The sequence below is a fragment of the Cyrtonyx montezumae genome, unplaced genomic scaffold, assembly GCF_038088225.1.
Source record: "Cyrtonyx montezumae isolate F1298 unplaced genomic scaffold, pur_monq_1.0 scaffold_21, whole genome shotgun sequence".
Lineage (NCBI taxonomy): Eukaryota > Metazoa > Chordata > Aves > Galliformes > Odontophoridae > Cyrtonyx > Cyrtonyx montezumae.
This window is the reverse complement of record NW_027071948.1, coordinates 2,892,706-2,920,322: the sequence shown is the minus strand read 5'-3', so window position 1 is coordinate 2,920,322 and position 27,617 is coordinate 2,892,706. Positions and strand designations below refer to the sequence as shown.

Below are 27,617 nucleotides of genomic sequence, written 5' to 3'. Positions count from 1 at the left end.
TGGTTCTGCCCTGCACTTACACAGGACAGAGCATGTGGCAGCATGCAGTGTGAGGCCGAGGGCTGTCCGTGGGGCAGAGCCCTTATGGGTGTTGGAGCTAGAACTGGAAGTGACGGCTAGTGTGTGTCTTACGTGAGTGCAGAACTGGGAAAATGAGTGGTGGACAGAATTGAGGAGATGGGTGCAGGCACTGCGTGCTCCTACCACGTCCCTAACGGATTTTAATTGTGAAAGTGGCAACTTGTTAGAGCTGATTCTGCAATTGTTGGGAGGTGTTAGCTCATACAGGAGGCATAAGCTGCTGGCTCAGTCACCTGCAGATAAAGCTCCTTCAAAAACGGCGCTGGAGGAGCAGCAGAAGCTCTGCCCACAATGCTGGGGTGCTCCTGAACAGGATGAAGTGATGCACCTGAGGCTCCTGCTGCAGCACAGAGACCAAACCAGGTGGATGTGACGTGGAAAATGGACAGTTTAGCTTATGTGAGGCTCAAGTTCTGATTTTGATGTCGGAAAGGACCGATTTTTAGCAGCTATTTTGATTTTTCTAACAGCTACACAAAAAAGCAACCAGCTGAGAAACTAGAGTAAGTTCTCTGGTGTCACTGGGTTTCCTGTGATCCTGCCTGGCAGCTCAGCTCAGATGTTTTTAGTAGGGACCGGCGGCTGTTACAGCAGAAGATGACAAAATTCTTCATCAAATTGCTATAGTGACACAGTTATTTAAGGAGCTGTGATTACTGTCACAACATGGATGCTCTGTGTGCTTTAGGACTTATCTTTCCCACACAAGCATAAGCAGTGTGAATGCCAAGATACACCTCATTTGCAAGTTCTGTTTGCACGATAAATTTTATTTTCCTAATCTTCTCTATCAACGGCGCCGATTTTCTTTTTTTATTTTTAATCTTTCAGGTGACATAAACACATTTTAATGAAGCAAATTATACAGCTTTGTCTCCTTCTGCACACGAGCGGGGTGGCCATATTCAATTAGGCTGAAAAATGATCATTTGTTCTATTACAGGCTGTAACAGAGCGCGAGAGAAAACTGTGATCCATCAGCAGTTGCTCAGCTTTCTGTTACTTAAATCACTTGCCATTCTGTCAGCAGCTCCAAGCCCTCTATGGGAGCCATTATTTTATTTAAGTTTGTGGAGGTGTCACTTGTTTGATAATAGGCTGCTTCTGTAGCAGGCTCGTGGAGGCTAAATATTAATCATTTTCAGCATCCATCCAAGATTCCTAATTAGTTAGAATACGGCGCCAGTAAAGCTAATGATTGTACTGCCATAAAGAGAACGTGGCAGCAGATCAGGAGCCGATCCAGCACGATGCTGGGGAGCTGCATCGGTCAGAGAGTGCAAGTGCCCCCTTGCAAGAGTGCTGGCCTGCATTTCATAGCAGCCAGGTACCTTTTCAAACGTTTATATCATCAGCAGAGAGGAACCTGAGCAGGCAGTCCCCGGGCACCTGGGAAATGAAGAGTGCTTCTGCAGCGGTTTGCTTGCAGGGGCGTGCGGTCGGGTCTGCTCTTCCTTCCTCCTCGCTCAGCACTGTGCTGGGGAGGGTGCAATCAGAAACTGCCACTCTGTGCTCCTAGTTCAGCCTTGCTTTTCTGCTTTCATGAGCTGCGGTTTTGAAGATATTGTGGTGAGGACTCAGTGTGCATCGTGCCTGGGTTTGTGGTTTTGCTTCGGCTTGTGCTGGCCTCTTGTTATCTCACTCACTCCCCTATCCACTTGTGCATGAGCCACCATCTGGTTTTTTTTTCCTTCTTCTTTCTGTTCCTTTCCTTACTCTTTCCCCTCACCCCCTATTCGTGATATCCTCTCAGATCCATATAGCTTTTAGGCCATGTGGAGACGTTGACCAGAGCGGGGTTATGCATTTCAAGGATCCAAATAAGCATCGCAGCGCATCGCCCACCCCTGGACTGCAGAAATGTCAAGCCCTGAAATCAAGCACTGCATTTGTTACAAACAGCAGAAAGAAAAGGGGGCACCTCTGTTTTATTAGGGCGCTGACTTGACAAAGGAGTCGATCCGTTTTGGAGGATGCTGTCCAGATTTACTCTGGGGAGGTAATTTCAGTGGCTCAGCACCACTTCTCACACACACACACACACACACACACACACACACACCTTTCACGGTTCCTTTGCCACCTTTTCCTTTGTTATATGTGTGTTTCTGGTCCTTTGTTTCCAGTTCTTTTTTCTTCCCTCTTTTATTCATGGATTATTTTTTCATATTTGGCACCATGTCGTCCCCTCCCCCCCCCCCACTAGATGTTTTTATTCAGAGGCCCTTACACAAAAGAAAAGGGAACTTATGAATCATCTGCAGCTTTTTTAAGCTACTCTTATACGTTAGTGCCAAGATCACCGTGTGAGCCAACGTCTTCCTCGGTAATTGGATGGCTGTGTAGCAGAAGTGCATCAGTCACTCACTGTGATCTTACATACCTGGGACAAAAATGTAATGGATAATTGAACAGCACAGGTTGTAGTGTGGGTTCTTGTGTCACAGGAGCTTGCAAGGAACTCAATTCCCACTGCAAAGGGTTTATAGTTCTAAAGGGGGGAAAAGAAATCAGTCCTGATAATTCAGCTGCCGGTGTATAAGCTTTGTCAGGAGCGCCTTCATGCAGATTGTGCTGCCCAGGCTGCTTGCTGATGGCACCCACACCAGCAGGAGCTGCAAGCTGTGCTGCCTGCTCAGCCCAGCCTGTGCTGGTGGGTCTGAACATGTTCAGAAATAAGTGGTCATCTTGGACTTTAGGGCATCAAAGGTGAATGAAGAGCTGTGTGAAATTCTGAATATACTCATTGTGGTCTCAGGCGTTCCAGGTTTTGTGGTGGGGTAACATCCTCAGCAGGCATGGAAATGACTGAATTTTCACTTCTCTAAATGCAGGCTGATAAAATTCTTGGATCATCAGCCCTGGTTTTGTTGTGAGCAGTGCAGTGGGATGAAGGATTGCTGTGCAGGATGGAGTTTGCTTTCTGCTCAGTGCAGGAAATGCTCTCGCTGTCTCTCGTAGCCTGGAATCTGACTTTGTCACGGCTGGTATTTCCTGCAGCCAGCTGTGCCGTCTCAGGTAGCTCTTCAGCGAGAGGCAGTTGTATCCTGAGACATTTGGGAGGTTTGCAGGGGTCTGTGTTGCTGTCTTGGACTCAGACGTGGGCACTGTAACTGTGAACAGCCCCGCTGTTTAATTATTTACTTGGCCAAGTCATCTGCAGAAATATTTGCCTCTCTGTGTGGATAATTTCCTCAGGGATTCTCGCCACCATTTTGTCTCATTATTCTTGGATCTGTTCGTTGCTCTAAAGCATGGGAGCTCTTGAAATGGTTTTGTTCATTTCCTCCTGTCATTTGTAGAAAAGTCACTGCTTGACGGCAGAAATACAGCCTCCAGAATAATAGTGCTCCAAGTCCCAGAGGAACAATATTTCCACAATAGGGAACTTCCACGAGAAATAGCACGATGGGACCTCGAAAGGATCGCACTGCGAATAGTCTGACTGCCCAGGGGGACGGGGGGAGCTCGAGGCTTCACACAGCGGTGTTGCATTTGAGTAAACTGGTGTGCATTTCGGGAATGCTGTGTGATCCAGATGGGGAAACAGATGAAGGAAGTGCTGGGATGTTTAAGTAGAGGGTGACTGGGCTCGATGATCTCTAGAGGTCCCTTCCACCCCCTGCAGTTCTGGGATTGTGTGACTTTCTGCTGCTTACCTGTAGTAAAGGGAGATCCTCTCAGATGCCCTATGGGAAAGGAGAGATGTCCTTGGGAAGAGGCACTGACTGACTCCTTAACTTGCTGTTTATTTATGTGATGTGGGGGAAGGCTTTGTTGTGCCCCAGTGTTGTAACAGCAGCTTAAAGTAATCAGAAGGGACTCTGTGCAGGAAATGGTAATCTGAGGTATAATCAGAAGCTTGCCGTTGTCGTTTGGCAGCAGCAAATGCTTTTGCTTGTCTGGGTCTCAAAAATTAGGGATGCTCTCTTCAGTTCTGAAAATGTCTCTCTATGAAAACACACTGGAATCTTTTTAGCTGTGTTTGCAGCAGAGAGAAGGTGCTGGTGACCGGAGCCCAGGAGCATCAGCTGCCATGTCATGTAGAGCTGGCACTTTCTGTGCCTGTGCTGGCAGTCCTGGGTTAGGGGGAGGGGGGTGTGGTGGTGCCCCAAAAGCCCTCTTTTGAGGCTTCTGCCCCCAGCGGGACTGGGCCTGGCTCTGGGTGAAACCATTTCGTGCAGACGAGGGCAGAGCCAGCAGCTGGGGGGATGCTCTGCGGCCTGCACGAGGTGTCCCCGCTGTCTGCTCCTCACTGATGTGGGCAAGCTGGCGTGCCCAGTTCTGTGCTGTGGGAGTGACTGCGTGCAGCAGCACGAGGGACTGCCTGCACATGTTACACACCGCTCCTGCTCTGTGGGGCCAGGCAGCTCTGGGTGCTGGCTGGAGCGGGGCTGAAGGGAGGGGAGCTGCCTCCTGCGTTAGCAGCAAGTCACAGCTGTTCATCAGACAGCTTTCTTGGAGCTCGGGAAAGCAAAGTCAGGTTTTCCTGTTGTGCTGCTGCAGAGCCTCGATGTGCGCGTCAGCGTGACGCGCGCTGCAGGCCGCCCTCGGCTCTCTGGCCGTGTCGGACTCCATCTCATTTCCCAGATCCCACTGCCTCACGCCGTGTGACAGCAGCCTCCCCACAGCTCAGCAGCCTCCCCACAGCTCCCCGGCCATTAGTGAGCGGGCAGGAGGTGCGTGTTCCTGCAGCAGCCCTTTGATTCCCATCACACGGACAGCCACCATGCTGCAGGCCCACGGCTGTGTGTGCAGTGCAGCCGTAGCCCAGCAGTCCTGGTACCAGGCTGCAGCTGAGGTAGTGAGACACCCAGCCCTGTCCTTTAATGTCATGGATTTCTTTCTTCTTGCTTGGTTTGTTTTCTTTCTCATCTAGGCTGTCTTGCAGGAACAGGTACGATATTCAAAAGAGAATTACAGCCTTGCCAGCAGCCTTGGGGGGGATCAAAGATCTGTCTAGCAATAGCTGTCGTGGTGTGGCTGGTACAATGGAGCAGGGGTCAGCAGCACACCCCGACAGCACGGGGAATGGTTGAATCCTGCCCAGCTCCAGGAAAGCTTTGGTCACCTTCCAGAGTGTGCTGCCTTTGTTATGGGGTTTGGCATTGGTCCTTGGTGTGAAGCAGAGAGGGGAGGGATGAGCTGGGCAAACTGGTGGCTGGGCTGCAGCTTGTGCTGCGCTCAGTTTTGGTTCTCCTTAAAACATCACCTTTGGGGAAAATAAAGGGGAGCAGCCAGGCTGTGCTGCCTGCAGGATGGTCCTGTCCCCAGGCCCAGCACGGGGAGGGGGTGGCACCTCCAAGGCAGCATTTCCACATCCCTGTAAGAAGGAGAGATGGGATGATGAATCCACTCTGACCTCTGGAATGGCTGCATAAATACTTTATTGAGAATTCTAAGTAAATGTGTTTGTAACTAGTAATCCTGCTCTGCATGCAGTCTCATTTAGCCAACTGTGTATGCAAATGTGCTATTAATGTGTTTGCATCCAGTATAAATATACAAATCTAATCTGTTTATATATGTAATTTACACACAGCTGTGCTCACGCTCACTTAATACCAATATTTTCAGCAAGCGAGAGGTATCATGGGAGATCTATTGTTCAAAACAAAAGCTACCAGAGCAGCACCATGGCAGGGGGATCATTATCATTTCAGGATCTTTTGGCATTCCCTTGAGGGACTCTGCTTAATGACTTTCTGTCTGTGTGTGGAGGGGATGTGTGCAATGGGCTCCTCTGTGGTGCCCCTGTGCTGAGTGCAGGTTCAGGTGGGGTTCAGCACCTTAAAGCCTTTCTACTGATTTATTTCTTGTGTTTTACTGCTCGTAAAGGACTTAGTGGAGGCATCTGGCTTAGGGGGTGTCTGATTTTTGTGACATCCACATGGCAGCTCTGTAGGTTGCTTTCTAATGAGCACCATCAGTGTGTTGGGTTTTCTGTAACACCTTTAAGTAAACTGACTTAGTAAAAAAGAAAAGGTCTTTTATTTTCAAAATACTATGAAACTTAACACTTTTTTGTCTCGGGACAATGTAGTTTGTAATAAGTTGACAAGAAAAACAAGTGGGCCACTATCAAATAGGAGTGAATTTGGTTTTCATATGCAGTGGGAACTGAAGTCACAATCTGCACAGTGAATAAAATAATCGGGAGGCGAAGGATGATCTTAGATACAGAATGCTATACGCACACCCACACGTGTGTATACGGTCGTCCTCTTCCAATGCTGCTTTACAAAGTGATCACCTGCAGTGGGTCATGCAGTGTGGAGATGGCACAGAGCAGTCTCAGCCCCAACCTGAGAGCGTTTGGGGGCTGTAGGTTCAGGGCAGCATGGAGGGGGCAGATCTTCCCCCAGAGATCAGAGCTGCCTCTGCTTGCTGGTGTAAGATGTGTGTGCACATCATGGCCAGGGAATTGCAGAGGCAGTTGGGGCAGTCTTGTGGAGCCTTTGCATTAGACAGGTATGTGAGCTGGGTGATTTCTGCAAGCTTACTGTTAACTGATGTAACCGACAGCAGAGCAAGTATCTAATGCTAAGGGTAAAATTGCTGGCTACTTCAAAAATTAAGTCTAAAAAACATTAAGCAGAGTTATGGTAGTGACAGGAAACAATAAAACAAAGGAAGTTCAGATGAGGTTGAAGCATATCCTGTTCTCCCAGCAGCAGGGCGTATTAAAGGAACACAGCAGGCCCGAATGTAGGTTTTCCTTGACATTTCTTTCCCAGTGAGCTGATTTCACAGTGTTTGTGGTGAGCTTTGCTGGGTCACGGTACTCATTCTGTACACTTTCATAACCCAGAATATCCCATTACCTTGGGACCAGTCCTCCCCCAGTGCCAGGCAGCTTACCTGCTGGGCCACGCTTGGTCCTGCCTGTTCCTGAGGGAAAGATAGCAGAAAGCAATGCTGATATTTATGGTATGGCCAAGTTAATGTGGTGAGAAAAAGCTGAGAGTAATGCAAGTTACTTTGTAAGAGAGCTGGCATCTCCAGGCTAAACTGCCTCTCTCATCTTACTGATCTTATGGTAGCTATTGGGGTCCTGTTCCTAGAGGACAGTACGTATCATTTAACCTTACCAGCAAGTGTCTTTATTTGCTCTGTACACACATAAGCAAAACATAATGTTAAAACCCAGCCAAGCTTTTAATAAAATGTACTCTGCGTGCTGAAATCCAGCCAACGTGTGAATGTGGTGTCTGCATGCTAAAAACTGTTTGGGGCCATCGACAAACGTGCTGCACGTTTAAGAGTTTTGCAGATGAAACCAAATCTCATTTTCTTTTCAGAACTGCCATAATTTTTCATCCCAGGAAATTTAGGGAATAAAGATGCTCTTATGCGTTTTAGTGTTTATTTGCTGTTAACCATTAAAGCCCTGTAAATCTTCGTGCTGCATTTGCCATAAAACTTAATAAGGTGCATTAAGTGTGGAAGATGGTGACAACTTGAGTCTGCCTTGCAGATCTGCCTGTTCAGAGCGTGCCCTGCACCTATTGCTTTCCTGGTTGTAAAATCCAGGGTGAAAAACCTGTGCTGATTTCCATCCTAACTTTTCCCTCTTCATAAGCTCATAATTTAAGGAAATGTTCGAGGGAAGAACTTGTTGTTCTTGGACGTGGTCTAAAGAGGGAGGGGATTTTTGTTTTATTTTTTGAATTTGAGGAGAAAAAAAAATCCGTATTTGTTGGATTAAGGAGGAACAGAAAAAGCTCTGTTTGGGTGTTTGCAAATGCGTGGCATTACAGCATGTCTTTCATTAATTAACCAGGTGGGAGTCGTGGGAAGGGAATGGAATAACACATGGAGTCTCTTCAAGGGAATGTATTTGATCTAAACCCAACTGAAGCAGACATAAGTAACAGAACAGACAGAAGTAGCACTTACAGATTCACAGTTTTCTCTCTTGTCCTTCCCGTCTGCAGCCCGTGAGGTTTCTGCTTGAAGTTCTGGAATTGATTCCAGGGGTTATTTTGCAGGAGGTGTCGTTCTCATGTGCTTTTGGAGCCAGCTGTACGTTCCTGCAGCACACAGGGAAAGCGAAGCGGGAGCCCCAGCTGAAGCTAGGGTGCAGCAGCACATCTCTCCTGCCAGGCTGTAATCTCTCCATAATGGAAACCCAGACGTATAACCTTAACTGCAGCTTGGAGATGGCATTATCATCGCGTTGATAAACATGCCACCTGAGCTCTGTTAGTCAGAACATAATGGCTTGGTGTATCTTGTCATGATATTTGTTTCTTGGGATAAAATATGGGACCTGCACGGAACGCATATGCAAACATTAGCATGCTTGTTCCTTGTTCTCCCCTGGTTATTTATAGCTCCCTGTTTACACATTGGAGCAGGATACTGTAGAATCTAATACATTTTACTGAGGACACTGGAAATTATAAAATGGCACGAGGAGAGCTTGTGTTCTGGCTGGTCAATAGCCATGGTAACCACTCCATAAACATCTCTGTGGGCTGTCAGTATTGACTGGCCTAGCGAGCCCTGGGATTTCCTAATGCTGCTTCACAACGATTACCCGCAGCATTTTTGTCAGCTGCATTACGGACGGGCTTCAGCAGCAGCACAGACAACAATGCTGGCAGCGTCCTGTCGCCAGCAGTGCTTTCACCTGAAACTTAAGGGGTAACGTTGAATGACTTCTCTCATTTTTTTCAAAGTGCAGAAGTTGTGTTTTCACACAGCTGTGCCCTAGGGATGCTTCTCCTTGACCAAAGCTCTCCTCTTGTGCATCTGTAGGCGTAAGGCGGTGCTGCAGGAGTGCTGGTGCTGGCAGGTGCACGAGGTGCAGGCGTGACATTTGTGGCATGTTGTTTGTGCAGAGAAGGGAAGATCTAAGCTGCCAGGCTGCCTGTTTTATGGCACACGGGAGAGCCACAGGTCACTGATGTGGTAACGATTCGGTTCTTCGATATTTAAAAGCGCTTGGGAGCGCTCTGTGTTGTGCCTGACCTGCAGGAAAGCAGTAGCTGTTGCTGCTGCAGGCAGGGGGAGAACTGAACACCGTGCCTGAATTAATGGAGGACTGGAACAGGAAGGAAAACTTGGACGGTCCAGTCAGACACTTCTTAAAAAGGCAGTAAGCCAGGCCTTGCTAAGTTTTAGATTTTCTGACGAAGTTGATGGAGCTGCTTTTTGGGTGTGCTTGTTAAGCAGTGAGCTACAGATGGGGATTCTGGTGCTGTTTTGGGATGTGGGAATGGCAGGAGGGCTCCTCGGCTTTCCCTGTGGCCGCTGCCACTTTGCTCACCCAGAAGCACAGAGCAGGGCAGGTGCACCCAGGGAGCAGGCCTTCCCCATGGTAAATGCCCAGCAGGATGCTCGCTGCAGGATGCTCCTGCCTCGCTCTGGGGCTCTCTGCCTGCGTTGAGCTGCTTCCTTGCCATCAGTCCTCGCTCCTGCTGCTGATCTCAAATCCAGCTGCTGTGTGCCTGGTGGGTGTGAGCACAGGCTGGAAGGGGCTGGAAGCTCCCAGCACACACGTGCCCCAGGCGTGTTGCTGGCACTCCCTGCAGCCCTACTGGTTTGGAGGGTCAGGGTTAGGCGAGGACAGATCCCCGTAGGAGCAGATCTGCAGGATGACAGACGCGAGGTGGCAGCGCGTGGTGCTGGGAGCACAGGAGGGGCACGGGGCCCTGCGCGGTCCCCCACACCCCGTGTCACCTGCCGGCACGCACGGAGCTGCGGTCCAACGTGCACTAAACCAACCTGAGAGCCGCGTTTCTGCTTCGGCCATTACTCGTTCCCTGCCACGATGGGGCCGGGCCGCCCTCCTGCAGGAGTTGCTATGTGCCAGTATGTGTGCCCTAATAGGGCAAGGGCACGAGCTGCGGCCCTTCAGGACAGGGGCACGCGGCGCTGCGTTTCAGTCTCATGGTTGCGCTGCGGCGTAGCATCGCTAAGATCCGCACCGTCGGGGGCTGCGGGCAGTCGTCCCCCAGCGCGGGGTCCCTCGGGCGGAGGCAGCGCAGCTCCGCACCGCGCACGGCCGCCGCTTCCCGGCTCCCCGGGGCCGGGGGGGCCGGGCCGATCCAGGCCGCCTTTTGCGGCGCACCCGCCCAGCCCCGCCGCGATCACATGCTGGGCGCCCGCGGCCGCCTCCCGCCCGGCCCGGCCCTCCGCTCCGCCGCCGCCCGCCATCGCCGCGCTCCCCCTCCCCGCGCCCGCAGGAGCCCCCTCCTCCCCCCTCGTCCTTCGGCCCCGGGCTGCTCTCGGGGGGGGGCTCCTCGGGAGCCGCGGGCTGTGCCGGTGGGGCTGCCGGGGCTGCCGGCCCTGTCGCCGCGGGCTCGGATCACTTTTCTCGCCGGGAAATCGCCGCTGCGCATTCGCCGTTCGCCCGCTCCTTCCGAGTTGGGAAGCGGAGCTCCGCCGCGCTCGGCACGGCGCTGGCTGCGGCACCGGCTGCGCTCAGAGCCGCGGCCGTCGGAAACCGGACGGCGAAGGGAACCCGGTGCGATTTCGGCCGTGTCTGCGCGGAGCCGTCGGCCCTCCCCGTCTGCGTACGTGTGCGTTTCGCTGCCCGGGCTGCCGCGCCGCTCCGGGTGCGATCTGCCTTCCCCCGCTGACGTGCCCTTTTTGTTGTCTTTTATCGCAGAAACGGTTCATTAAGGGGCTGAGGCAGTACGGCAAGAACTTCTTCAGGATCCGAAAGGAGTTGCTTCCGAATAAGGAGACCGTGAGTACACCCAGACTTCGTGCCGTTCGCCTTTTGCTGCTGTTTCGGTGCTTACGGAACTGTTCCCTTCCCAGCCCGACTGAACGCGTTGGTGGGGGAGGAACACCGAGGGAAGGCGGCCGTGATTTTTGGGGCTGTTTGTAGGGCTTCAGCGCGAGAAAGGCGTTACGTAAAGGAGTCGGTGCCGGACGAAGTCATTCAGGCGGCACGGAGTGTATTTCTGGAGAGCAAATCTAATTTTAAATTCTGACATTATGAGGGGATAATACGTTTATGTCGCCGAGTCGGGCTCAAATGGCAGCGGGTAATTAAAGCAAGCCTAAACCAAAACAGAATCTAATTGAATCTGGAAGAATGAGGTATGTGCTGCTGCTCCCCGACCTGTGCCTTTAACTCCTCATCTCCTGCAGCGTGCGGGCAGCAAACGCCGAACTTGGGCTGCACAGCTGCTCTCTCTCTGCCTCCAACTTCACACAGCTCCACTGCTGCCCGGTTCTGCTGCACAGCCCGGGGTGGGCAGGGGGTGGTGGGCAGGGGGCAGGGGGTGACTCCCACGGGGGGAGACGTGCTTTGGGAAGCCTCGAGGAATCCGGTTCGCTTCCCACGAGTGCTGCCCGCCCGGCGTCTCTAGAAGCTTCGGTTTCTGTGCTGCAGGTGTCGTTCAGCTGCCAGGAGGGTTTGGGAGGGCAGTGCTCGTGTCTGTTCTGAATTCAGAAGGCAGACAGCGCTCGGTGAAAACCGGGGCAGAGCGACCGTATTTCAGCGCTTAACGTTAGCGATGCCGAAGGTGTTGATTTAAAGCACGACGGAGATGAGCTCGTTCAGGCTGTTCTTTGTGTGTTGCTTTCTTTTTCTTTGTGGAACCTGGATGTTCAGCAGGAAGGAGCATCCCTGTGAAAATATTTTGAAGCCTGTGACACACCATGGGATGCGTCGGTTCGCTTCCCAGGACGTTGGTGTGACGTGGTGCTGTGATATCACAGCCCCGCGTCGGGAAATGGTTAATGGGAGCCATGAATCAGATTGAAGGGGAGGGTGCAGTGGTTCCCGGGGTGCCTCAGCCCGTCTCTGGTTACTCGGAGGACGATAGGAAAACCTTATTGCTGAACAAGTGTGGGTAGACTTGGCTTTAGTGTTTGGTTGGGGTCGGGGGAGGAAGGCCTGGATTGGGGACAGCTTAAGCACTCCTTTCCTCTTCGCTGTAGTACTTAACCGTGTATTTAGGACAAATCAGTACGTACTTCAGGAGGTGTTCTGCCGATTGCAGAGTTACTGACGACCATGAGTGCTCTTTTTAAAGTTTGAATTAGAAGAGCTGTGAAATATGGCTTTAAATATAACGCATCTTTTTGCAGTAGGGAGAAAGAGTCTGCGGGAGGAAAGGAAAAGTGAAGCTGAGAGCTGTGGGCACGTGCCTGACCCTGCTTCTGCGGCCTGGCTGCTGCTGCTTGCACTTGGGTATCAGGCCTAAGGCTCTGCAAAAGGTTTGCAAGTGGTGTGAAATCTGATCCAGGCTGTTATTGCTCAAGTGTTAGATTTTTGTTTCGTTAAGCCTCCATTTTTAGCGCAGGGAAGACTAAATATTAACTCGGAGCAACTGGGAGCCGTGTGCTGGTGGCTTGGAGCGGGCTGGTGTACCCTGCTGGTAACTGATCCACGAATAACCTTTGACCAACAGCAGATTGTTTAATCTCTTTTTCCTATTTTTGCCAATAGGTCCCCTTCTGTGCTTTTTTAATTCCCACTCTTTTTTTTTAACTGTTTTTTTTCCCCAAAAAAAACAAAAATTGCCATTTTTCTGTAACGAGACACCCAGAGCAAAGATGGTAGTAATATCTGACTACCCAGCTTTGCTTTTCCTCGTTATGTGGGATATTGCAAATTGGAAGGCCGTGGAGGGAATTTGTCTGCACTTTTTTCACCACCAGAATAAGTTCAGACACTTTGCTTGTCCTTCTTCTGTTGCAGCATGAAACAACCCTCTAGCAGTTCCAGAAATGCTGGAAAAAAAGGCCTCATTTTCCTGTTTAGCCGCCGTATTCACATGAGGTAAATCTGTGAAGTCGTTTACATGCACACAGGAGAGCTCCAGCGATCCTCAGGCCTGCAAAAGCTGCTTGAAAATGAGACAGGGCCGTTCTAGAAGTGACTTGCCCTACACGGAAAGCAGGCTGTAGGTCGGTACAGCTTCTCATCTGTTAAGAGTTTACCTAACTGGTCTCTGCAGTCTGCAGGGAGGGCAGGCGTGGATTCTCCCCCTCTGGAAAACCCACTGAATGTTGTCTCCTTACTTTCATGCTTTTCCCCCAGTGCCTTCCTTCTCACGCAGCTTTTGCTGTGGAGAAACTCCTCCCAATGCCTCCTTAAGCCTGGCACTCAGCACGTTGCATTAGCAGAAGATAGGAATACAGAACTATACAGGAGCTAGGCCTGTACTAAACCAAGTTGGTGTTACTGTGAAGGAAGTCCCAGTAGAGAGATTTAACATGGCAGTGTTTCTGATAGCAGGGAGCGCACAGTGGCTGCGGTGAGCAGTGAGAATTAGGCCTCACGAACAGTGAGGGATGTCCTCTGTGAGTTCCACCTGTGCTTTTATTCTCTCTGCAGTCACCGTGTGCAGGACCCTACGTTTCTCCTGTGTGTTTTCACTTATTTAACACATTTAAGAGAATCACCAGCATGGAAAGATCTTCATGAGAAAAATGACCGCATATCAAAGCAGTGTTTTTGTCGAGGTCTGTGCTAGCCCAGTTTATTTCAAAGCAGTTATGTGAAAGGGAGGTTCCCAGTGGGCACGGGGGTAAACAGCTGTAGCATTCTTTCTGTTCAAGCTTTTATGAGCAAGAGACTCAGAAACTAAAGCAGCTCTTATCTGAGCGTGCCCCCTGCTGAAACAGGAGTGCTGAAGTTGATTAAGGAAAGCCGATGGCTTTGAGGCTGCATCAGTGTTAAGTGGGGATGTAGTGGAGAAAAGGTGCTTGGGCACAGTGGCTGAAACTTCTTGGGTTTCCAATGAGCTCTGACTGTGTCTCCATCCTTCCCCGTGCTCCCAGGTGGTTTTCTCTGCTGGTGGCTCCAGCTGTAGTTGAATGGCACTGCTGGGAAAGTAGCCTGCTCCCTCAGCAGCACTCCTGACTCTTCCACGTGGTATGCCAGGAACTTTTGGAGTCGTCCTTGTGACGGGACCGGTCTTTGTTAATAGCTTCCATCTAGATTCCTATGTTGTGAGATGCAAGCTGAACAGCTAGCAGGAAGGTTTTGTAATGATCTCATTTGGCTTGGTGTATGCTTTTTCTTCCTGTTTTGGGCTCATGTGCTAAAGCTTGGTGATACAGGATTCTCAAAGTGTTAACAGTTCTCCACTCAGAATTCTTTAGGTGATTACAGTGAGTATTACTCAGATTAATTACGTTGAATCTGAGCATTTCTGAAGGACTGGTGCTGATAGGCCTTTGACAAGTGGACTTACATGCCTACGAGACTGGGGCTTGGCATTTTGTGTTCTTGTAAATAGCTTAACTCCATGCCAGTGACGTGTGCAAGGTAGGCAGGAGCCTGGGTGTAGTGGGAGGAGGAAACTGAGTCATGCTGTTGACTTGCTTGCCATCAGGGCTGGCTCCTGCTCCTGGCCTGGGCTCGTCCCCCAGTGCAGGTGTGCAGGCTCCTGCTAAGGCTGGTGTCACAGGATGAGCTGTTGGAGGCCGTGGTCCCTGAAGAAATGGGCTGACTGTTCTCTAGCTGGAGTTCTGTGGTCTCGTTTGGAGTAGATGTGGTATCTCTGAGCAGCAGAGCTCGATCTCCTTAGCTTCTAGAAATGGAGAGGGGCACATGCGTGTGTCCCTTCAGGCAGCTGTACGTACCTTTAAGGCTATTAACGTGTCAGTAGGTGGCCGTCACATTTGCTGCAGTCGAAGAGGGCTGTGGAAACACCAAACCTTTCATGGGAATGGGCCCAAGTGCTTCTCACCTCTTGGCCTATTTTTAAAAGCAGGGATGGCATTTCTTTGAATGCCTCGATGGTCTCCAATGGCTCCTCCTGCACTCACCGAGGAGGATTTGTGGTACAGGGCTGTGCGTGGTCTCATTGTCTGCTGGCCTCTTGTGGGCAGGCTGAAGCTGTGGGTGACACATGAGAGAGGAGAACAGGGAGCTTTGTGTGGGCACACTGACTTGGGTTGAGCACGTTGGCATCTTCGTGGTGTGTGAGGTTTGGTTGTGTCCTTAGCAGGAGGCAGTGGCAGATGGGGTGAGTGTTCAGCATTTAGCCTTGATTCAGCATCAGGGAAAGTAACGGCTACGGGCTGCTTTGCTTAGATCAAAGTACCTGCAATGTGCTCTGTTTTGTACGTAAGGATGAAATACACGTCAGTTTTTCTTTAGGAAGACTGTTCTCTTTTACAGTAGTAAAATCCCTCTGTCCTAATTAAATGCTGTTGGGATTTATTTCTGACACTAAACAAGCTGTCCACTGTTAGCGTCAGGAGACAACGTGAGCGCGCTGCGGGCTTTCAGCATAAACTTCTGTTTAATTTTAGATTGAGGTTTAGATAAACAGTTTTATTCTTGCCTCATTAATGCTTAATCTTGTGTTACATAATCCACAATATTGGCTTCCTGAGTGGCTCTTCAGTGCAGTGCAGGAGTGTGGGGCTGGCAGGGTGCGTGTGCTCCTGGCACCACTGGGGCTGCAGTGCCCCTGCAAAGTGCTGGGGGGCAAATGTATGGCAGAGATCGTCCCTCGGTGCCGTTGTTCAGATAGCCATTCTCCTTTGATAGAGGGGTAATTAGGTGAAATCCCCGAGCACGAAGTGATTAGTTAGCCCTACACTGGCTTTTTAGTGTTTACATTTGATGGTGTAAGTTAGCAGTAGCTGAGCTTAGTAGGGTCTGTAGCATTACCCCCGTTCTCCTCTCCCACAGGAAATATTTTCTGTTGGATGGCATATTCCCCAAACGCTGGGATATTAATACACTGCATGGTCCAGGCGTATTATTTCCTGACTTGTCTTTGCTACAGAAGCATTCAGAAAGGGACGAGCTGCGTAAGCCTTTTCTGCTTGAAAGCTGAACCTTTTTCCTTAATAACTTGCTCTAGCCTCAGCGCGGGCAGAGCTGAAATTTTCCATTAGAGTTTGAAGTGACTGCCAACATAAACAGCCACCGCTCCTTTTCATTCCGGCTCTGCTCACTGCTGCTGGTGCTTCCATCTCAGGCACGGTGCAGACGGAGGGTTTTGTTCTTGTTACAGCAGGGCCTGGGCTTCACGTGTTAAAGAGGGGCTGATATCCTGCTGCACCTCAGCCCCAGCACAGCCCCAGGCCTCAGCTACTGGCTTTTCCTGTGCAATAAAACCACCGGCTCGTTTGCATAACTAACGCTTCCGTAGGGAACGGGTTCCCATTTTTGGTCGTTATTTTTTCAGCCAAGCTGATTGAGAGGGACCCGAAATGAGTCTGTTTGGCTCTAAGGTAATGCGGCACGAGGAGGAGCGCACGCGGCCCAGCTCACACTGCTCACCAGGAGCTGAACAAGCGCGGCCGAGCGCTGCACGGAGCGCTGAGCTGGCTGGTTTACGAGGAGCTGAGAACACAGAGGTGTTCATGGGTTTGAGTGGTACGGAGCTAAAAGCAGCTCCCTGGAAGGGGGGGTCAGTCTGTGTGTTCAGTGCGACTTGGCTTGTTTTCCCGAGTTTAACTGTTAAACCTACTGCAAATGTCACCCTTTTATTGGATAATAAACCAGAAGGCTTTGAGAGGTCTTAAAGAGACATAAGCGCTGTGGTTTCCCTCCGGTGTGCACCGTGCTGTCTCCATCTGGAAAGCTGATGCAAGTACTCCCTTGTTCCTCCCATTTCTTCTTTGGACACGATGTACGAGGTAAATATTCTTGTCTCCTTCAACCCGTGCTGTGCCTTGCTGGGAGGGCCCCGTGTCGGTGAGGAGCACAGGAGCAGGAGGTGTGCTCGCTGTGCCAGCAGGGCTCTCGGGTTGCATTCAGCACGGATAATAAATCAGCTCTGTTTGCACGGTGTTTTTGTCTCCTACTTTACAAGATTGAAACCCACTGTTTATTTTTCTCTGAAGGTTTAGAGGTAGGTGGAGGAGAAGGATTGTCGCAAGCAAAAGAAGGCCATTAGGCGATTGCATTGTGTTCTGTCAGAGGGCCAAAAAGGACAACAACTGCTTTGTAGGGAAGAGTACGTGTTGGAAGAGCAGAGCCAAAATGATTTGGGAAATTGATACGGTATTGTCTCATTTTTTCTCTCAACAGCAGAGAGAGAACAATGCTGCTCTGCCTCTTCCTAATGGTTGCACCGCCTGTTCCTTACCCTCTGTTCATAATTCACCATCATGAGGCGTTTTTATAGTTCTGTTTATTTTCCTATTGTAAATTCTCCTTTATGTACCTGTGATGAAGGGCATGAGAATCTGGTCAAAATGTTTTGGTTCATCAACAGTTATATACCTTTAATTCCACGTTTATCTTTCCCTGTGTGAAAAGGCCATTGTTGTGTGGCTGCTGTCGGATTGTGTCAGATACTGCTCCTGAGGTCCTGTGAATCTCAGCTATGAAATACAGGTGTCTGAGAGTCCGTGTCCCCGGGCTTCATGGCTGAGTCGTTCACCTTGGCAGGTCTCCTTTCCATGAACGCTGCACACCGAACAATCTCTTGTTTGTTTTCCATCCAGTTAGTGACTGAAGGAACGAAAACTTAAAGATGTCTTTCAGAAGGCAAAAATAGAAAAGTCGTATGAAGCAACAGTGATGTTTGTGGAACACCCTGTCCTCGGGCTGTGTTAGAGTCATAAAACTTGGATAACTAGGGGAAGAATGTCCATCTCCTCCTGCCTGGTGCCTGCTTCTTGAGCTAGCTTAATAGGGCAAGATTCCAGAAATGTCCTGTCCGTGGTGCTAGCTCAACACCCCAAACCGGGGATGTTGTGATCTTCAGCCCCTACTGGATGGGCTGCATGGTGGGAATGGAGCTGGGGCAGAAGACAACCCAGTGACCTGCTCAGAGAAACAGAACGTTGTGCCTAAGCAGGAGGAGAAGTCTCAGTGCCCTTCATATGGAGTGCATTGACTTAAAAGTGGTGTTGCACAAATCCCATCCTGTTAAGTACTTGATTTTATCTATGGGAGACACACCTGGCTTGATGGCTCTGTTCTGTATCAAATTAGGCTATTTTTAATGTATTATTATGGCATTCTGAGATGGTATTGTCCTTTCGGGGGGAGAAAGATGCAAAGGAGACAGCACAATAAAGGCCTCAAGTTGGAAGAGCAGTGTGTTGATGCTTCTGGTGGTAGTGCCTGGTGCTATTTTGGCCTTTTATCTGTGCAGTGGGAATGCTAACTGATAAAAAAATCCTGTACGGAGCAAACAGGAAATTTGGGAATGGGTTTCTAGAAATAGAGGGAGATGTGCAGCCAGGCAGTTGGGTTGGGAAATGTTAAGTTTTGTGGTCATTCCCCAGGTCTGGTGTGGTGAAAACCACACTAATGTAATGGGGTGATACCAGCTTGGGATTTATCATGGACATCCAGATTGCTGCTGTCCAGGTTGCATGGCTCCAGAGAGCACTTTCCTTTGGGGCAAACAATGGTGCAGTGGGAAAAACCTATTGATCAGATAGATTTGGCAGGGAGTAAGCTGTGCTTTTAACATGTCTGCCTGCCACACTGGGCACAAAACAAGCTGCCTTCATATACAAAGGTCATGGGCCTTAATGGTCACTTCCCTGATGGCACCATAAGAACTGTGTGTGTCTGCACCATTCTGTTGGCATAAAGTCAGCCCCCAAATACATGATTCAGGCCTCAGTCTCCCATAGTAAGCTGCTATAGCTGCACTGTGAGAGCTTGGCAACAGGAACTCCTTACAGACAGATGCACTCATTTTGTCGGTTTTGTTTCAAACCAGCTGTAAAAAAGAAGCAGTGCTTGATTGCTCTTTTTTTTCTTCTTACTTCTCCTTGCCAGGGATTGCTCCTTGGAATTATGCAGAGTGTGGAACAAACGGAGCACGAGGAGTTAAGAATAGTGGCTTCTGTTGAAAGGGGCTGTGGGATAGGGGAATGGGAGGCACTCTGTGGTGATGCTGGGCCCTGTAAGCCCAGAAATTCAACATCTAACATCACAAGCTGAAACACAGCATATTTCCATTCCTCCCTCACAGTCCTGAAAGGGAAATACTTAGGAGTATGATAGAACTCAACTTGGCAGGGTGTAGAGATGCAAACAGTGACTCTTTGGGGTATGCACCCACTGCTCTCAGCTCGGCAGCACGTGGCTGGGAGCAGCAGTGTGCGGTGGAGCTGGAGCTGGAGCTGCTGGTTGAACATCAGCTAACCAAAGCAGGCTCCCCACAAAACCTCCTGCCTTTGAAATCCCACGTTTCTTAAAATCATAGGAGGTTGGGATGGAGTGCAGTTTTGTGCAATGCCTCTAGACCCTAATCCTGAAGGAGGGTGCATCCTGGGTTGTAAACCAGCTCCTTCCTCGTGCAGTTGGTCTTGTGCCCTGTGCCCCATGGTGGATAAGCACTAGTGCATCTCACGGGGACTCCTGATGGATTTTGCTAACTCTGCCCTTCTCTCCGTGGTTCAGAAACCTCTAATGATCTGTGAAGCTCCAAGATTTCTGAGTTGAACAGTAGTAGTTATAAGAACCTCCTCTGCGACATAAAAGCCTTAACACTTTCCACATGCTGCTTTTTTGACCTCATGAAAAGCTGACCTCACACCAACTCAGCTCGGAGAGGAGTTGGGCATCCTGGCCAGGTCCTGGGAGTGCTGTTGTGAAATTGTGGGGGGGGTTGGGGGGAAATTCAGTAATGAAAACTCCTGGCTTTTGGCCAGCGAGGAAGATGTGGCACAGGGAACACATCGGTGTTGCCTTTCCTTGCTTTGTCTGAATTGCTTTGTTTCTGGTAAGCTTAATTGTGTCTTTTTGGCTTTTGTTATGGCTCAAAGCGTGAGTCTTTGATAACCTGAACTGCTGTAGGAGAGAGCTGGAGAAGTAAAGCTTGCCAATTGTAAAAGAAAATCCATTGAGCCAGAAAAACAACCCTTATTATTTTGTTTTTCTTGTACCCTTACCACTGTTGCTTCCCATCCATTCCTGTTCCTTGCTTTAAGTCTCCTAGGTGTTCTCTGTACCTTAACACCAGCTTCTCTTGTTACAGGTTTTGCCTACTAATAGTTTTGATGCCTACCTGGAAGTGATGCTCCCTCATTTCAATTTAGCAGCCCAAGATGGGGAAAAGAGAGATTCTGCCATTGTCAGTGCTTGCGTGTTATTTATGAGAGCCCCAGATGTGCTTTTATTTGCTGCCTGTGGAGGAGAGTGCACTCCATAAAAACACCACGACCCCGTCAGGTTGAGCATTGGCTGCCTGGTGCAGTAAGCTCTCTGGCCTTCATGTCCACTTGTGTTTCAGTGTGCACTGCAACTTGGATGTCAACAAGGACTGTGCTTTCTGCTTAGGTTTCCTTTCATTGTGTTAGAGCAATGTATTTGCGACCTGTAATGGCTTAGGTAATGGAAGAAAGTAATTTGCAGAGATAAGTGGCTTTTTGATCTTGACCTCAGTTTTGTTCCAGGGGATTTAATAAACTTGCAGATTCAGAAGTGATTAAAAACGTGCACATTCTGGATGCTTAAAGAGGATATGGAAAAATGCATTCATCCTCAATATCTCAGTGGGTTGCATATCTGGACTTGTCGTCTTGTTAGGATGAAGTGACACGGACAAAGGCTTTCCACCTTCGGTGCTGTGTTGAAGTTGTATTGATTTAACAATTCCAGCTCGTGTTCTTATTCTGTGCCATTTGATGTGATGGATTTTTGTTGCCTGGCTTTAGAACATTCTTTTGTTGTGAGCATGAGAGCTTCTAAAAAGAATTTGTCTGCTCACCGTGGGCACATAGGTCTCCTCCCCATCGCTCCATTATTTATATTCTTGTAAGGTGAGCAGTGTTTTTGTTTCAGAAGCACCTGTATCTGTCTTGCACTTGTAGCCTTTCAGAAATGCTGCAAATGGGTTTCAGCTACGGGATGAGAAGGAGGAGCCTGAAGTCTTGGATGGATTTGAACAGAGAGATTGAACTTCAGCTGTCCGAGATGTGTTCGGAATCAAAGTGTTTAAACAAAACATGCCAGGAGTAAATCACAGAACTGTCACGGGATTTGCTTTTGGCAAGCTGTGTTGGATAGGCGTGTGTGTGTTGTAAAGAGGCAGGAGGAGACTCGAGGCTGCTGGTGCTGGTCGTGAGGGGTGACCCCACTTGCCTACCTTGGGAATGGTTCTCCTTAGAGCATCTTAATAGTGCTGCTGAAGACGAATGAATGGGATTGTTTTTAAGTGAAAATTGCCTTAGCATTTTCCCTCCTCCTCCATTTACTTCCGTAGCACTCAGGCTGTGTTTACACAATTTGGAGTCATTGCTATTCAGTCAGGGATTGTGCTGTACTGGTACCAGCACTTAAATGGTACACGACAGGTCTACGTGAGCTGCCACCGAGCACTGAGTTTTATGTATGTCTGTCTTTGCCAAACCAGCGTTAATTTTTCTTTCAAGTTCCTGAAGCATAGCTTTAACCTTTTCAAATGAACTTCCGTATAGAAGATATGGGATGTTCTCAAACTCGGGCTTTGGGTTGTGTGTGATTTCTCTAGGTGCCATCCCGCCCTGCGAACGGGAAGGGAGCCCTGCAGGCTGCAGATAAACAGCTGTCCTGGCACGCTGCTCTTCAGGCCCATCCTTCTAAAGGTCATGTTGGAGTGGAGGAAGAAAAGAGAGTGCCTGGGACTTCTTATCTGAGGAATAAGTTCTCTGAGCTACTGACTTTTGGGTGTTTTTGCTTTGTTCTCTCCCTGGGAATGCATCATCTGATGCTGAACGAGTCCGTTGTGTAGCTGACGTCCCAAACGCTCTGCTCAGCAGCCCTCCAGCATTTGCAGCTTTCCTGGAGCAGTGACAATCCCTTGGCCAAAGGAAGGCTCTGAGGAAGAAGTAGTTCCTTTAATGGGGATAACATCTGCACTTGAAGTCTTCGCAGATTGAACGGGGACGGCGCAGCTTTCCCTGCTCATGGATGGCTGCTGCTGGCTGTGCTTTCCATTCTGTTCATTAGAAGAGATCTCGAAGGGCAGTGAGAAAGTAAGTTAGATGCTGCCAGAGCTTGCTTGCCTCTGCATTATTTCCCCTTGTCACTGTAATGGATGTTGACGTTGCCTGCTCGGGGGCTGCAGGCTTCCCGGCAGCGCCGGGTCCATCAGCAGAGATGCACTCCTGCTGCAGCACCGAGAACCCGGGCTGCAGGCACCTGCATCTGTGCTGAGCAGAACCAGTGGGCACCCGTCACTTAAATCCTTCAATGGGTTAAAGAGCCCTTTTGTAAGGATGTGCTTTTTGTCCTTGGTTTGCTTGGGAGCACTTCTGCAGGTGTGCAGGGGCAGGACGTGGGGCGAGCACCTGCTGGGGCTCCACTGGGTGCTGGGTTCGGGGCACTGCAAATTTTTGTAAGCCTGATGAGTAAGCAAACTGCAGAGAAAGGCTTTGTTTGTCTGTGTGACAGCTAGAATGGATTCAATTATGAGCCTGCTTTGCCAGGAGCGTGGATGAGTGGGGAAACATGAGTAATGGAAAACCTGTCTTGCTGCTCTCTGTGTCCCGAGTGCTTTCTGCAGGGGGCAGGCAGTGCTGCTGGGTTAGCAGCAGCTTTCTTCTGAGGAGAGAAGTGCAAAAAAGGCCTGTTACTGCATCCAACGTTATCACCTGCTAGGAGTGACTGTAAGGGATGGATCTGTGTACACCGGGGCTCTGCTGGGTTTTGCTGTTGTGTGTTTGGTTTGTCATTTCCAGGCTCTACAGGCAGTGCTGTAAGGGATCAGATGAGTGACCCACGCTGCATCTCGAAGCACTTTCACCTCTCCCCATGTGTAAACTACTCAGTGATTCAAATGTCCTTAGAAGTCTTTATATCCATGCAGTAAATAACTGTTCTTTCTGATTGTTCCTTCTTCAGTGGAAAGCAATGGTATGCACAGGTATTTCTTTGCAGCCTTCAAATTGTGGTTAATTTTGCTCTTAAGCACGAGCAGACACGGGCTGTGGCAGGGCCTTCCTCTGGGTGCAGAGCGTGGTGGTAACGTGTTCAGCAGCAGGAGTGCTCGGTGTAAAGGTGTGCTCTCTTTCCGAGAAGTCATTCTGCACTGAACAAGTGAGACCTGCCAGGCCATCCCCACCCTGCATGAAAAGGACACTGGGGAGTTCGGTGCCTTTACTTTTTGTTTCCTTCATTTTTCACGGGCTGATGTTGCTTTTTTGTTTTCAGTTGTGCGTGGCTCCAAATGGTGCATTTACCCAACCCTGTGTAACTCATGCTCCCACACCACGCCAGCTGGAGGCCGTGGCTTGGGTCCTGGTGCAGCAGAAATCCTGGAGGGGAGTGGTAGAAACGCTGTGTTAAACCAAACAGCAGCGTTGTTCTGTGCCATTTGCATCAGCCAGAGAGCTGCTCTGCCAATGGCTGAAACTTTAATAGCAGACATCGCTCCGAGTTTAGTATTCCCCCAACAAGATGGCTGAGCTGTTAGAAACACGGGCATCTCATTTTTGCTCTGCCTTAGTGCTCCTCTCGTTTAGCATTAGCTGATGGTTGCCCATCTCTCCGAGCCTGCAGCACTGCTGTGTTCTCTCCTCCGTCGCCCTGGGGTGGGGGGACCCAAAGCGTCTCAGCGTGACCACGGCTCACCCACGTCCAGGAGAACTGCTCACTGTTCTTCTCTCGTGGTGTTTGTGTGTCTTGCATGCCAGAGGGTAAGCAGTGGGCTCCTGGAGCCTGTCCTGCTGCGGAGCTGAGCTGTGGCACTCAGCTCGGTGTGCTCAGACCCGGATACTTTTATGTGGTGTTAAAATAACCGATGCAGAAATCCTTGTGCGCCTGAGTGAAATGCCAGGTGTTCGTCGGGCCGCTGCTGCCTGTTTGTGCATGAAAGATTCATGGGATGTTTGAGAGGGATGCTAATAACGCCGCTGCGAGACCGCTGCTAAGTGATTCCGTTTGTCTAACGCATCGTTTTCCACTCGTACCATTTGCGTGGAGCTCAGATCTCCAGACCTTGGTTTTCTGTTTCTTTGTGCTCTCCCAAGCCTGCAAGATTGGGGGTTGCAGTTGGGAGAACCGGGTGCTGCCAGCCCAAAACTGGACGAGCAGGTAGGGAAGAGTTAAGCTGAACAGGAATGCTGTCGCAGGGTAATGGCGTTGCTGTTGAATAACTTGAGGTGATGAATTGTTTGAAGCAGCAGATGCATTTAGGGGCTGAGATGGCTGTCACTGCTGTGATTTGCTCCTAATTAATGGAGAACTGCACGTAAAGCTGAGAGCATTCTTAGGTTATTGAATATTTCATATGGAAAACACAGAGATTGCACATCCAGAGACACTGGAGAGATGTCAGGCACCAGAGATCTCGTGCTCCTCCTTCATGCCTGCTGGGCCAGCCCGCATGGCATCGCTTCTGTCCTGTGGTGCACGTGCCACACAGCCTTGCTGATCCCTAAGCTGGTGCTCTTCCACGTCACCAAGCCTCCAGACACCGACTCTTACTGTTGGTTTGTTGTTATTTCTCCTGGTGTAAAAGCCTTCGTGGGGCTGAACCGAACCTCCCCAGCACAGCTCCGTGCTGCAGCAGCACAGCCCTCATTCCTTGCAGCTCCGACCAGCACACCATGCTGCTCTCATCAGCTGCTGCTTTCAGATGGAAGAAGCTGTGACCCAACACTGGCATGGGCTGGTGGGCATCTCGTTGGCATCAGCCATTCAGCACCCACCAGTGGTTCACAGCACGATGCCAGCAGGGCCTTCCTGAGCCGGCCTTCATCCTGCAGGATGGATGAGCAGCACACACAGGGAACCCTTTGCCGAAGCTTTGAGTGTTCCCTGCCTACAGGAAACGTCCTCTTGTGCAATCCATGCGGTCGCCTGGTGCGTTTGGCCCTGAGCCCAAGTGCTGCCTTAAGAAATGTTGCTTCACAAAGGGAAATCTTCCGCAGCTGGAAGCAGACGTGGAACGTGTCCCCCCCCATGCGGGTGTCTGGCAGCCCCCGTCTCAGATTGCCACGTGCAGGGAAGGCAGCGTGCTGAGCACCCAGCACGAGGTTTTTATGGCACTGAGCTCTCCCGTTGGGTGTGTGTCTTTGTGAGGGACGCAGGCTGAGACGAGCTGGCATTGCTGTGCAAGCCCACAAGTCTGGTGGAGGGCCACAGGGGAGGGTGGATGGCTCCATAGAGGCAAAAGTGAGGGGAGGAGTGCAGTGGGGAAGTTTGGAGGCTAATAGGGATGCAAGACAGCGCGTTGGAAGCTCACGGTGTTTCTGGGTTTGTCTTTTTTTGCAAATAGTGCAGCTTGCCCTATGGCAAACTTGAAAACATTCATCTCCCAACAATTTTAGAAATGTTGTGGCTACAGCTTATCACCTAAAGGGAGAGCATCCTTTTGGGACTTGCATAAGAATAAACATACTCCACTAGGCTCCCTGTTCTGGAAGGAGGCCGGCAAGTGCTGTTATAACCTCTTTGTTGTTGTTCTTTTGAAGTTCTCAATGGTAAGTGCTTCTTTGGTTTCTGACACCTCAATTGCCATGTGAATACAAGCCACTAATTAAACTGATGCTCACGCTGCCTCCTGGTAAGCATCACCCCACTGTGTGAGCAGGGATAAGAACTGCAGTGCTTGGTGAGTGTGGAATACCAGATTGGGGCATCCCTGGGTTTCCAAGGCACAGCAGAGACATTTGGGGCTCTTACTGAAGCAGCTGCACTTCTGTGAGCTGGTAACGAGGGATGGGGCAGTGCCTGGGAGCTGGAGCAGGGTATGGGGTGGTGGGAGCTGTTGGGCACCCCCAGCAGGGACTGCTGCCCTCTGCATTAGCAGCTCTTCGTCTCCAGATATGTGGAGGTGCCTTTTTTAGCATCACGGTTGCTTTATGTCACCATTAAGTCAGAAATGTGCCCAAATTGGGAAAAAGGGCCATCAGAAAGTGAGCTTGCCCACTGGTGGGAATCTCAGGTTCTGCTTCTGCCTCTCAGGTCCCTCCTGCTCAGAATTAGCGGTGTCTTTCACTTCTGAGCTCATGTGTAGGCATTACAGTAAGCTGCAGTGAGCTGGTCTTTCTCCTAATGCTCTGTAACTCTTACCGTGGTCTTTTAGTTGGGTTTTACTCGCTACAGACCTCTTGACAGAAAGAATCTGAGACAGAAGGAGCAGCAGTAACCCGGGGATAAGCTGCTTACGTGCATCCTCGTCGTGTTTCATGTCCTGCCTCGAGAGCTGTCCTTCCACTCTCACTCCCATAAACAGGAAGAGCTTGGAGCACCCCGCGCCCTCTGCACTTCATCTAGAAAATCTCCTGGTTTGGAGGAATGTTCTTGGAGAGCAGTAAAAGGAAAACAGCTGTTCAGGGGTCGGATCCGAGGGGATGGAGTCTGTTTAAAATCAAGGCGTAATGACGGGGCTGGCGGTCAGAGAGCTTTTGTTTGCGGGGAGTTTGTTCCTCTGCGCAGAACTGGGGCTGAGCAGGAGAGCAGGAGCTGGCTGAGGTGGTGCACCAGTTCCTTCGGGGCTTCCAGGTGCAAAGTGAGGGCTGTTGTCTCGTTCAGGTGCTGCTGGGCTGCAGCAGGGGCTTTGCTTTAGATTGAGCTGTGTGCAGCGTGGAGTCAGGGCTCCGGCACTTCATCACAGAACGAGGGGTCGCGAGGGCTTCAGCTGTCTGCATGATTTCATTTTCACTTTCCTCATTAGCAGAGAGGATTATTTTGTGTAGTTTGTTGCCTCCTGTGTCATTTTTTGGTATTTTCTGAGCGCTGTCTGTGTGATACATGTCGAAACTCAGCAGCTCCCCTATGGGCGGTGAGCTGCAAAGGGCGGAAGCCGCATGTCAGTGCAGATAACGCTCACGTCGGAGGAGCCAAGCCTTGTGTGATTCATCACAGATGTGTCTGGGAAACCTGAAACGTGCTGCCGAGGTGGGAGCCAGGCAGCGTGCAGGCGCTCGGGGGCTGCAGCAGAGCTGGCTGTTCCCAGCACTCAGTGGCCTCGATTCTCATCTCTGCATTGAAGCAATTACAGCATATGGCATTCGGAGCACAAACAGCTAATTCCTTATTTACCTTTCAGCTCTTCTTGCCCTCTTAAAACTGGAAAATCTGATGGAACTTAGAGTCTTCCATCCTTTAATTCCGTTGTTTCTGTTGCCTTGCCCAGGCAAGGCAATCCATCCCATTGAGGCTGGAGCTACATGAAGCATTGCTGGGACACCCGGGGACCCGGGGACCATTGGGCTCACACGTCTGCTTGCAGAGGAGCTGGAGGGAACCCCGGTGGCTGGAAGGGGTTTCCCAGGCCGTCCTCCTGCCCTCCTCCTGCAGACCTTGAGCTCGAGATGCCACTCCTTGCCTGTGTGCCCGTTTGCAAATGGATCTTTCATTTAAATGAGTTGAAGCTGACACGTGAGCCACGGCAGAGCACAGTGTGCTTTGGGCTTGGATTACCAATGCCTGCTGGGGTTTGGGGTTGGTTCAGCCCCCACAAAAGCCATAAAGCTGAGGAGCCGCTGCGGTCGAGGGAACCGTTCTCGTTTTCTGGCAGCCATTATGTGGTGCAGCACAAAAACATTTTTTCCAAACGGTCTTAAGCTCAAAAATGGATTCCCCTCCAGCCACTGTCATTCAATTATCACCTCAGGAAATGCGCAGATCTGATGATCCCCTTAAAGCAGCCGCAGCCCTCCACCCCTCCCACCCTTCATTTCTCTTCCCTCTCCCGTCA

The 27,617-nt window shown here is 50.2% G+C and overlaps 1 protein-coding gene across 4 annotated transcripts in view; it reads left to right on the top strand.

The window, feature by feature from the left end:
* The window catches only part of RERE (arginine-glutamic acid dipeptide repeats), a 161,411-nt gene that overhangs the window by 114,325 nt on the left and 19,469 nt on the right, over positions 1-27,617 (top strand). For all 4 annotated transcript variants that reach the window (XM_065737992.1, XM_065737990.1, XM_065737991.1 and 1 more), the window contains one exon: positions 10,700-10,780. In XM_065737992.1, coding sequence (XP_065594064.1) covers positions 10,700-10,780 — 81 coding nt within the window. The remainder of the gene's footprint in view (positions 1-10,699; positions 10,781-27,617) is intronic.